The 11,302-nt window shown below is 33.9% G+C and overlaps 4 protein-coding genes across 6 annotated transcripts in view; 3 read left to right on the forward strand and 1 right to left on the reverse strand.

Annotated features, from left to right (window-relative positions):
• The window catches only part of LOC132908779 (protein FAM76A), a 46,706-nt gene extending 45,142 nt beyond the window's left edge, over window positions 1-1,564 (reverse strand). Inside the window, exons 1-4 of one of the 3 annotated variants that reach the window (XR_009658414.1) lie at window positions 1,182-1,561; window positions 631-695; window positions 334-547; window positions 126-262 (exon numbers count right to left, since the gene is read on the reverse strand). Coding sequence is in view for 2 of the 3 variants with exons in the window: in XM_060963109.1 (XP_060819092.1) it covers window positions 126-262; window positions 334-547; window positions 631-695; window positions 1,182-1,277 (512 nt within the window). In the remaining variant the exon portion in view is untranslated. Of the gene's footprint in view, window positions 1-125; window positions 263-333; window positions 548-630; window positions 696-1,181 lie in introns of all 3 variants that reach the window. The other 2 variants (XM_060963109.1, XM_060963110.1) reach the window with 2 other exon arrangements.
• A 153-nt stretch (window positions 1,565-1,717) lies between these two features.
• LOC132908786 (uncharacterized) lies at window positions 1,718-2,884 on the forward strand. The gene is made up of 3 exons (XM_060963124.1): window positions 1,718-2,355; window positions 2,427-2,534; window positions 2,611-2,884. The coding sequence occupies exons 1-3, from the start codon at window positions 2,021-2,023 to the stop codon at window positions 2,783-2,785; spliced, it is 618 nt and encodes a 205-aa protein (XP_060819107.1). The 5' UTR covers window positions 1,718-2,020; the 3' UTR covers window positions 2,786-2,884.
• A 736-nt stretch (window positions 2,885-3,620) lies between these two features.
• Window positions 3,621-10,103, forward strand: LOC132908765 (exostosin-1). Its single transcript, XM_060963088.1, has 8 exons — window positions 3,621-4,538; window positions 4,782-5,844; window positions 5,925-6,126; window positions 6,199-6,318; window positions 6,403-6,633; window positions 6,712-6,978; window positions 7,050-7,300; window positions 8,090-10,103. The coding sequence occupies exons 2-8, from the start codon at window positions 4,961-4,963 to the stop codon at window positions 8,268-8,270; spliced, it is 2,136 nt and encodes a 711-aa protein (XP_060819071.1). The 5' UTR covers window positions 3,621-4,538; window positions 4,782-4,960; the 3' UTR covers window positions 8,271-10,103.
• A 71-nt stretch (window positions 10,104-10,174) lies between these two features.
• Window positions 10,175-11,302, forward strand: part of LOC132908791 (uncharacterized) — a 41,815-nt gene continuing 40,687 nt past the window's right edge. The window contains exon 1 of the mRNA XM_060963129.1: window positions 10,175-11,234. Coding sequence (XP_060819112.1) covers window positions 11,162-11,234 — 73 coding nt within the window. The 5' untranslated portion in view covers window positions 10,175-11,161. The remainder of the gene's footprint in view (window positions 11,235-11,302) is intronic.

An 11,302-nucleotide genomic window follows, 5' to 3' on the forward strand; every position in this document is an offset into this window, starting at 1 on the left:
TCATACAAAATGCCTAGATACTAAACATTACCGGGTTATGTTACAACAAAAGAGAAATTGTGATGCACACAATTAAGACTACTAGCACAAAGTTACCTTGTGACATTACGTATTTGGATAATTACTTTTGTTCTTTGTGCTTTGCTGCTCGTTGTTGTGCAAGTTTCAAATGTGCCCTCCTCTCAGCATCCGATTGTTTCGTTTTTGCCAATGCTCGTTTATATGACAGTGTACACAGCCAACATAATAACTTTCCATCAACCTTTAATCAAAATATTAGTAACTATCATTCACTATTTACAAGCATATCATTATCTTATCAAAATGAATTACTTTTTTATCTTCATCTTGTCTGTCAAAGGCACACTTCTGTTTGCATTGTTCACAAGTAACTGGTGGCCCATAACGTTTTTCAGAATTTGTACATCTTTGACATTTACTACCAATAAATGCAGCTATGGTATTGCAATATTCACAGGCCGATGGCTTACCATAAGATTTCACATTCTGCTCACATTTCTTACAAATAGTGCTTGTATTACCCTTTCTGCAAATTAAAGAATAAAATTATTTAGAGATAAGATATTAGATAAATTAACCGGAATAGGAAATAACTCATGTGGTCCTTACATTGTTTGTTGGAACTCTGACCTACAATATGTACATTTCACCACAGGAAATGCACCTCTGCATTCCTAAACAAGCAACATAATATAGTAAAAATTGATTAAAAGAATGCAGAAATATAAAAATTTACAATGTATGTATTTACATTTAGTCTGTTTTAATGTTCACACATTACTCAAGCTTTTGCACAAAACACATAATACTGGAAGAAAAAAATGTTTATTAAAATCCAAATCAAAATGTCTCAGTGAATTGAGACAATTTTCAAATAAAAATGATCAGTTAAAATAGTAATTATTTGATTCTTAGGTGCATATGCACAATTGTTTTTAAATTTTAGTTTAAAAGCGAGTCTATATGCAACCAAATTTTTATCTAACTCATATTTTAAGGTTTTATCGTATGAAAACAGTAACAATTGTATCCGGATTTGTATTTGAATTAAAAGTTCTATTATTAGCATCGTATCTTGCAAACACGAAAAATGACGCTTCAAAAGAATCGGTAGTCGCGTGGTGGAATTCGAGGAAAAATATGAAAATCCAAAGCAATACCTTGCACAATTGTTGCCCCGGCGAAAGCTCCTCGAAAGGATGCCTCGAGAAACATCTTGAACAGGCGAAAAGTGCTTGCACATTATTCGCGCTCATCCTCGAACAGCAAATTGTGTTTGGCCTCGGTGTTGGAGAACCGTACGTCACTGACGATAAAACCAATTCGTGAAAGCAACGGTGGATCGAGCCAAGTTTTGCTTTCACTGCTGATCGGTGGTATTGCAAAACAAAAAGAAACGTAAAATTCAACGCGATGGCACTTACAATAAAAACTCCTTACATGTTTTACGACGTTTTGCGCGTCTGACGCGATTGTTTTGCGTACATAACCGCGTCACTTAACTCGTTCACTGTACCGGTTGTTGATTTGAGACGGCCATCTGTGACTTCTTACGTTTTTACTAGTTTACAATAGTGACTAGATGTCGCTTTCGTTTTCCTTATGCACATCCAACAGAATATAAACTATGCTATAACCAATCATTACTTTTCTACCTAAAAGATCTGACTGACAATTGGTTAGTATATTGCTACCAGTATTACGGACGTTCTCTGTAGAATTTGTCCTCTTTGACCTTTCCTTGTTGGAACCTGTTGGAGCTAACGAATCAGTAGGGCTTATTCATTTAAGCAGTTGATCAGATCTGTTTACGCACGTGCATCAATGCACGCATCTTACGTTTACATACTTTTTTAAACCTAACCACAAATACAAATATAACCTAAAATTTTATGAACGCCTGATCACTTCTATCGTGAATATGTTTAGTTTGTATGCACATTGATAACTATTGAATATGCAAATATCTATCGAAAATTGAATTCTCGAAAGTACAAAAATGAAAGTTACAAAGAAAATTGAACGACAGCAAGAAAAAGAACAAGCTCTATACGTTCGTTTGCCACATGCAATTAAAGATAAAGACGATGTTGCAAAATTATTTACTGGTAATTTTAAAGTAAATTTACTTCGACAATCTAGTAGGTATTGTTATGTAATATTTCCCGATGTAGAGGAGAAGATGAGAAATTTGACAGCTGTGAAGAATACAAGGATAAATGGAAAACTTATAGTGGTTGCACCTGCAAATACAAAGATTGAAAGAAAAATTACAGTAGTAAGAAAGAAGATTGTTATACCTAAGGTGAAAAAAGATAAAAAATTAACAAAACAGTAAGTACATTTCATATCTTTTATAATTACAATGAAATACCAATAATAAAATGTGCTTATATCTTTAATAGCCTTTTTGTATCAAATATCAAATGCGGAACAAAACCTGATGAATTGAAGGCAGTTATCCCAGGCTGTGTATCTGTTAAAATGTTAAAACCATACTCGCAGACATCTAAGTAAGTTTATTATTGTTTGTGTAGATGTATCAATAGTATCATATGCAAAAAACAAATCTCAAAATTATATGTTTAGGGCTGCAATAGTTAAGATGGAATGTACTCAGTTAGCAGCAGAATATTTAACGAATCTAAGGGATATACCAATTGTAGCAGGAAGAAAATTAAGGGTAAATCCAGACACTAGAGACAGACATAGAAGACATGAATCGAAACCTCTTAAAATTTATGATGGTGAAACAGAAATATGACAAGAAGTTACAGAAGTGAAATAAAGCTTTAGGTTATATTGTACTTAAAAATAAGATGTATAAAATTTATTATGCTATTAAATTTTTATTTACTTTTAAGTATATTGAATTCTATTACTATATCATTACTCCATATTATTAGTATACTATCTTATACTATTTTACATTATTAATCTGAAGAATGCAAGAATATAATTATTTAAAGAAGTGTATCTTTAATTTCTCTATCATAAAATATTATTTATTACAGTTATTTGTTATTAATTTAGTTTTGTTAAATATATCACTAAAAATATATCACTAGATTTGTAATAATTCATTTCATAATTACGTCATTTACGTACTAAATTGAAACTAAAAGGAATTATCAAGGTCTATAAGAAGCAGGATAAAAGAATTCATTTGCATAAATATGTCATTTAATAATGTGAGGGCAACAAATGACATATTCATATACATACACGCCTTATTAAGTATACACATTTACGTCACGTTATAGATAAGTTCAAATTCCATATTGGAAAATATATATATATATATACAAAGCATGCTTTAATAGTATAAGTGTTCGGCAAATCAATCGTAAGAATCGACGATCAAAGTAAAATCATTATTAGTGCAGCATGATTGTTGGACAGTACTTAATTTAGAAATAGTTTACAAGTTAAGAGAGTGAGTAAAGCATGATCGTGTGAAATAATTCGAAAGGCAAAAATATTTTATTTGTATCGAAACGTATGTTGCAATTGTATAACGGTTAATTCTGTAATTTCTATAGTAAAACGAAAATTTTGGTCCGATACTAAAAACGTAATAAGGTGAGTTTTTGTGATAAAAAAAGTCACTTCAATGTTTTTTCATTTATTATTTTCATTCTATTATTATTTTCTCATCTTTACTTGAGTAAACTCTTCGTGTAACACAATAACCCTCACTCTAATTGATACCATACAACCTTTACGCTAAACTATGTCTCTCTTAAAGAGTATTGATTTACAATAAAAAAAATATGTGCTTTTAATAAATTTAATCGAAGCGGGTGAAACGGTTCGCGAAGTTTATCGGTTGACCACTAGGTAGCGGCATAACCTTGATCGACAGTTTTGTTTAGATTTGTAGGAGTGTAGTTTGCAGTGTTTCTCACACAATCAAACATTCTGCAAAGCTCGGCATGAAGTAACCAATAAGCGATTTGCCAGTCTAATCGTTCCAACGTCATTGCATAACTCGCGTTGCTTTTTAAACCAATTATTTAATGCGCTACGTGCAATGATTTTGCACTTGGAGGCGTTTTCCGATCGATGTCACGCGTGTGTAGTGACGCCGACCGAAAATGCGAATGGGCGTAATAACGCCGGCACGTTCTGCGAATTGAATGTACGTCAGAACTAACCTAACTAAGAAAAAAATTCACTGTGTTGTTTTAACAAGAAAATAGATTATTATAAAAAAGTATGAACCTCTATTTGTCCCCGTCTTATCGAATGTCGACTTCGATAAGTTTGACGTTGTCGCTCTCGTGTGCAATGTCCGTAATAATATAGGATAGTATAGGTTAACTCACGGCAGCGTCCATAGACATTTACAATCTGTCATTTAGATTCGACATTTTGTAAATCATATTGTAATGCATAAATGTAAATATAGAGCTGATGTTTTATTGGGTACAGCGCGTTTTTTGCCATGTATTTTGTAATAATTGCAACCTTTAAAACGTTCCTGTTAACCAATATTGGATCATGCAAATTCGGAGGTAACTAAATATATATTTCATATATTTAAAATTAATATAAAAAAAAATGTTGCAATATATATAGGACTTTTTTTTTATAAGTGCTAATGCAATGCATTTAGATACTGTATGATAAAGATACATGATAGTCTATTACATTATTCTCTCTTATATATATATATGTATGTATGTGTATATATTATATATATATGTGAAAATGTTTTCATTTTCTTCAATAGCTGTTTCTTTTTTCTTTTGTTCCAGCAATCTTTAAGAATGAAATTAATTTCATTTTGGAGTAAGTTTTGAATTTGTGTATTTATAAAATTGAAATAGTAATAGTTCCATTACAATGCATTTATGATCAAATGCCATGCATTCTATATGTGAAAAATAATGTTTAAAGTCAATGTATATTGGAGTATAACCTGATTGCATTAAAAATGCAAGCCAAGAAGCGCTATTTATTATTATTTGTAACATGTGCGTTTCTTGGATATTGTTACTTTGGTGGTTATCGGTTAAAAAGTGAAAAATGGACAGGCAGATCTCAGTTGCCTTATGAGCGATTGCCTTCATATTTAAGTCTAAATGAAGAATTCTATGACAAGGATTTGAGAACATCAAATGGAATCCCACCTATGTCTCATCGTACAAGGCAATGTCGTATGGAGACTTGTTTTGACTTTACCAGATGCAAACAAGGTTTTACAGTATATGTGTATCCGGTTGAAGATGTGATAAGTCCATTATACCAAAAAATATTGAATGTTATTACAGAATCAAGATATTATACATCAGATCCAACTCGGGCATGTATATTTGTATTAGCTCTTGATACATTAGACAGAGATCCATTATCAACGGAATTTGTGCACAATCTTCCTTCAAAATTAATACGTTTACCATATTGGAATAATGGTAGAAATCATTTGATATTTAATTTATATTCTGGAACATGGCCTGATTATGCAGAAGAATCATTGGCCTTTGATTTGGGATATGCTATGCTTGCTAAGGCCAGTATGTCTATCTTTAGACATAGACCAGATTTTGACATATCTATACCATTGTTTGGAAAACAACATCCAGAACGCGGTGGAGAGCCAGGTCAAGCTTTAGAAAATAATTTTCCTAATAATAAAAAATACGTTGCAGCTTTCAAGGGTAAAAGATACGTCCATGGTATAGGTTCTGAAACTAGAAATGCTCTCTATCATTTACATAATGGCAAGGATTTGGTATTCGTTACAACTTGCCGTCATGGTAAAGCATGGAGAGAGTTACAAGATGAACATTGTCAACAAGATAATCAAGAATATGATACGTGAGCATCAAGAAGGGATAATCTAACAAACAACTGTTCTAAATAAAAAATCAAAACTGATATTTAATCCATTTTTTCAGGTATGATTATGAAATTTTATTAATGAATGCTACCTTTTGTCTTGTACCAAGAGGAAGAAGACTTGGCAGTTTTCGATTTTTAGAAGCTTTAAGAGCTGGGTGCATTCCAGTTATTTTAAGTAATGGCTGGGCGCTTCCTTTTCACGAACGAATTGATTGGACACAAGCTGTTATATTTTCCGATGAAAGACTGCTACTTCAAGTAAATAAGATTAAAATACAGGCTATTATCAAAAGAGTGGTCAAGTTGAACTACAGATAAATGTTTTCTCAGATTCCAGATATAGTGCGGTCTGTGTCCAATGTACATATTCTTAAATTGCGGCAGCAAACGCAGTTTCTTTGGGAACGATACTTTTCCTCGATAGAAAAAATTGTATTTACAGTATTTGAGGTAATATTATGAAGAAACGCTAATATCTTAGCGATAAGAGGATAATTCCTTTTTTAACTTCGTAATATTCTGCCGAACTCGTAGAATATCCGTGAGCGTTTGCCTTGGGAAGGTACAAGAGAAAAATTTGTTTGGAATACTAGTCCTGGAGCGTTAGCAATATTACCGCAGTTTGCCGATAGTCAGCAAGAACTTCCATTTTCGAAAAGTAATCCAGGTAATACCTTCACTGCCATCATATACTCGCAGTTGGGATCCACTGCTGTGCTATATCGCCTGCTTAAAAGTCTTGCGAAAAGTAAATACCTAGATAAGGTGAGCTTATCATATGAATCAACTCCTTTTTTTCTCTATTCCTTTTTATATTTTGTACTAACATACAATTCGCTTTAGATTATTCTCATGTGGAACTCGGACATTCCGTTACCAAGAAGACCACGATGGCAAGGGATCAAAGCATCAATACATGTTGTTACGGTCGATGGTATATCTCAACGTTTCTATCCTCACCCATTAATCAAAACTAGTGCCATATTATCTCTAGACGAAGATGCCACACTCAACACAGATGAAATTGATTTCGCCTTTACGGTATGGCGATCATTTCCTGACCGGATAGTTGGTTACCCAGCAAGATCACATTATTGGGATGACTCTAAAGTAAGTGTAAAACAACATTTTTCATTTAATATATACAGTACTTTTTATACAAATCTTTTTATCATTTAAAGCGCTCATGGGGTTATACAAGCAAATGGACAAATGATTATAGTATAATTCTTACTGGTGCCGCCTTTTATCATCGTTATTATAACACGTTATATACCGAATTACTGAGTTCGACGTTACACAAGACTGTCGAGCAATCACAAAACTGCGAGGACATACTTATGAATTTTTTAGTAAGTCATGTTACGCGAAGACCACCTATTAAAGTAACTCAAAGGAAATTGTATAAAGATACTACAGTGGGTGGAATCAGGTATGTATTATGTACTTTTGTCAAGCTGCTACGCAGGTAAATATGGTTTTCCGAATGATTTTAGCGCCTATCGCGATTTTTTCTTTGGTTCCATACAAATGGTTCACTTTTTCACTTTTTTTTAAATGAACACAATATTTCTAACACTGGTAACTGTAAGTATTCCTTTATACCCAATCTTTCAAATTAAGGAACATTGATATTTCAATAATTAAAAATTTATCATAATACTTTAATATTTAAAATTGATCAATGATATTTAAATATTTAAAATCGGTTAATGACATTATATTGCATAATCGATTTTTCACAATATCGATTAGATCTGCAGCAGTCGTGCTCTGATTGGCGGACCGTTATTTCAAAGTTTCCGCCATTAATAAAAGTGACGCCATGGTGTGTAAATCCGTTTAGTCGGTAGTTAAATTTATAAAGTATTCATTTTGTTTTTCATTTGTGCAACAAATATTGGAAACAATTGAATCATAGATTTATTATAAGTTTTAAAAGTGTCATGCTTTTTATCGTAAATGTATTACGTATACGTTGTCTCTAGTCTATTGCCATTGGTAATTGAGTTTTCATTGTTTTTCGTTGCAATTGTGGTAAGCTTAAATTTTTTATTTTTCGCGATTTAAAAATATTATTCGTCGATGTGTAAAATAGTTATATATTATCCATAAGGTTCGCTTGATGCTTATAACGCATCGTTATACCTGCGTAGCAAAGTGTCGTATTTTTAAATAGCATCTTCAGTTTATTCTCTTATTTGACACATGAAATTTTCAGGTCCCCATGGAACGATCCAGATCATTTTATACAACGGCAAACGTGCATGAATACGTTTGTAGCTGTTTTCGGGTACATGCCGTTGTTACGATCCAATATGAGGCTTGACCCCGTTTTGTTCAAAGACTCTGTAAGCAACTTGCGCAAAAAGTATAGGCAAATTGAATTAGTTAGTAACTAGAATTATACAGGATATTTTATCAGTTATGCAGTTATCTACCCTCGAAACGGGCATCATATATATAGCCTCAAATATTTCTATTAAATAGTGGCGCATATTGCTAATTGCAGCCGCGTGTGCGCGCTAGAGGCTATTCCAAATGTATAGAGAACACTTACATTGTTGTAAGTAAGAAACCACCGTGTTTCAGTGGTTATCGGGCAGCAAATTAAGAAGGTCTTTCATTCTCAAGGAATGACGATACTCTGCGCTTTTATGTATTCGCAAAATGAATTTTGTACAAAGTATGGGGTATCTTGTAATATTGTTCGAATCTAATTCGAGCCACGGCGTGCAACCGTTGTTGTATATATTGCCGTGTTCAATTGATGTACATACGAATCGTTTCACAGTTACTAATAAAACGAAAAAATAAAAAAAAAGCTAACATTATTTGACAAATTCTTCGACTTTTAAAACCGGCCTTTGGAAGCTACACAAAGTATTCTAATCATAGTCAATTGAAATCGCTCGAAACCAAATTTACTAAACGCTTACTTTTCTCTAATCGTTGAAACAATAATTATCGCGCAGATAATATTTTATATAAACCAGACAAAAAACGTAGCTGTGTCGGATTGAGTGTTGAAAATATAATAGTAGCCTCAGGGATGGATCTATGTAACGCGAGAACTGAAATGCAGCTTACGATTTCGTGGACTGAGAGCAATTGATAATAATTTTGTTATTTCTACATATAAATTTTGATAATCCGCCGATAGTAATTAACGCTGTTATCCTTGCAAGTTTCAGAGAAGTGAATGTTTGGCTCTATTCAGGGTTCATCGTTGTAGAAAATGTAAATTTACGTAAAACGTTTAAATTCATTTCTCAATGTGAACACAACTCCGTACGTTCGTAGTTTCTCTATAAAAAGTTTCTCTATATCCAAGGCACAGATTATTCGTAAGTTGTAATCAAGTACGTAGAAAGTATTTCAAGGTTTTACGTATTGTTGTATATGTATACATACAGATGTTGCGTATTTTTTTTGTTCTTTACGAATACGTGTACAGTTCGATCGCTCTCAGGAGATCTTTGAAAGGAAGTAAGAAATTACTTGTGACAAAACATCACAAGTATGTCTAGTCGTTTATGTTCATTTATATTGGTTCACCCAAGGGAAAAGTACACGATTCACGTAGGTAAACTCGATGCCGTATTTGTGTTTTTACAATATAAAAAATGAAAATAATGTACATATATATGTGATACGTTTATAATTATCATGTGATATATTCGTAATTATCGGATGCAGGATTAAAAAGGACTGTGTAATTCCACCAATGGCATTTCTTTGTCGCGGTATACGTTATAATATATGTTATAGGAAGTGTTATATTTTTTATCGTATCGCTGATTTCGATACCAAAAAGGTCAGCAGGAACAAAGAATACTTTTCGATAAATATTTTCTGATTCATTGTATTTTTTTATTCGAAAGATTAAGGTTGCAAGAAATTAAAGTCTTATTGTTGTTATTTATCGACACGAATAAGTTTGATTCTTCTTTCCTGCATACTCTCCACCCTATAAATTTAATTACGTACGGGACTGTGCAAAATAGTCGCTTTTATTCCAGACAAAGTTATCCGCGATAGCTTTGCCGTTTATTGCAAATATCAAACTTTAATTTTTAATTCTAACAAGAGAATATTTTAAAATTAACGTAGTTTTCGTTGTAATTCGAAGCTTATTATCAATGTAACCTTGTTGCGTCAAAATAACGTGTGTTTGAACAAATATTGGTGATTTTATATGGCCGAGAAAATAAAGTTTTTATACAAACCTATAATCGTTGGTTCGTAGGAAGAATATATTTGTAATTAATTTTACTTTCTCACATTTTTATTTGTAATTCATTCTATAGCATTGCTTGTTTCTTTATTAGAGATTTACGTCCATGAAAGAACCATATTTCTTCCCCATGAATCCCCCGACTCGACTGCGCAACATTTCTTCCGAAATATAATACAGCATTAAAGAATCCTGGAAGACACGAGGAAAGGTAGGAATATTTCACGCGACTGTATAGCCGTATCTTCGCAAAGAACCGAAATTAACCCTCGGCATTTCGCTTGCAGGAGAAAGAGCGCCGAGATCAACGTCAAACTTTTCTCTCGTTGGCCGGTCACGTAAGCCGAGAATGGTTTCAGGGTTACCGATACGAAGAACAGAAAAATCTGATCGAAGGAAGGCGGATTTGGTGGTGGAAGGCGGCTGATCGGTGTATCGGTACCACCACCGCCGTAACCACCACCATCGGTCGTTTGGTGATCGCGAGCGCGAGAATGGTGGTGGCCACGCGATATAGTACCAACACTCCCTTCTTTGTTGCTGCTTTGCTAGAAAGGTGACTATGCCAAGAAGACAGGAGGTATTGAGCACGCCTTGCGTATACCCAGTCACCTTTCTCTCTTCGTGACCGTAGCATATGTTTTGCGACGTCGATGGAGCTCTCACGGCTTTGAACGGCGCTACTATTGAAGCTGCTGCTCCGGCTCCTCGTTGCCTCCTTCCTTCCCTTTTTCCCGTTGAATTTTTACCGACTTCTTGAGCAAGAAGAACGCACCTGGAGACAGCCAGTGTTCGTTCGATCGGGATCAAGCTCGGTAAAAACGTAAACAACGAAAAACGAAAGGAAACCACCGCGGCAACAACGTCGGCGCGGAGTCGGTCGTTTCGCGCGATATCACCGTTTCACCGGTTAACTTAGTTTTCATTTTCGTATACGCCTTGCGACCATTTTTACGCATATGTGCGCGAATCCTTCGACGTTCGAGTAGCAAGCAACAACATTGTCGTTATCGATTTGGAAATTTGTTTCCTGCGTGAATTCGTCGAGCGGTTAGGATGAGACAGAAGAACACGAAAATGATCATCGTGAGCAGCGTGTTGCTCCTACTGGTGGTCGTATCAAGAGTGGGTGAGTATTGCACAATTTTTTAACATTATCTTTAAATTTTATTTTCTCTTTATTTTTGTGCGTCGATA

Source organism: Bombus pascuorum, chromosome 7, assembly GCF_905332965.1.
Source record: "Bombus pascuorum chromosome 7, iyBomPasc1.1, whole genome shotgun sequence".
Classification (NCBI taxonomy): Eukaryota; Metazoa; Arthropoda; class Insecta; order Hymenoptera; family Apidae; genus Bombus; species Bombus pascuorum.

Bases quoted from the DNA above. Each gene is read 5' to 3' on its own strand.
- LOC132908786 (XM_060963124.1), top strand. From the start codon at position 2,021: ATGAAAGTTACAAAGAAAATTGAACGACAGCAAGAAAAAGAACAAGCT. The intron at 2,356-2,426 runs GTAAGTACATTT...TATCTTTAATAG, and splicing joins GATAAAAAATTAACAAAACA to CCTTTTTGTATCAAATATCA. The intron at 2,535-2,610 runs GTAAGTTTATTA...TTATATGTTTAG, and splicing joins CCATACTCGCAGACATCTAA to GGCTGCAATAGTTAAGATGG.
- LOC132908765 (XM_060963088.1), top strand. From the start codon at position 4,961: ATGCAAGCCAAGAAGCGCTATTTATTATTATTTGTAACATGTGCGTTT. The intron at 6,127-6,198 runs GTAAATAAGATT...ATGTTTTCTCAG, and splicing joins ATGAAAGACTGCTACTTCAA to ATTCCAGATATAGTGCGGTC. The intron at 7,301-8,089 runs GTATGTATTATG...TGAAATTTTCAG, and splicing joins ACTACAGTGGGTGGAATCAG to GTCCCCATGGAACGATCCAG.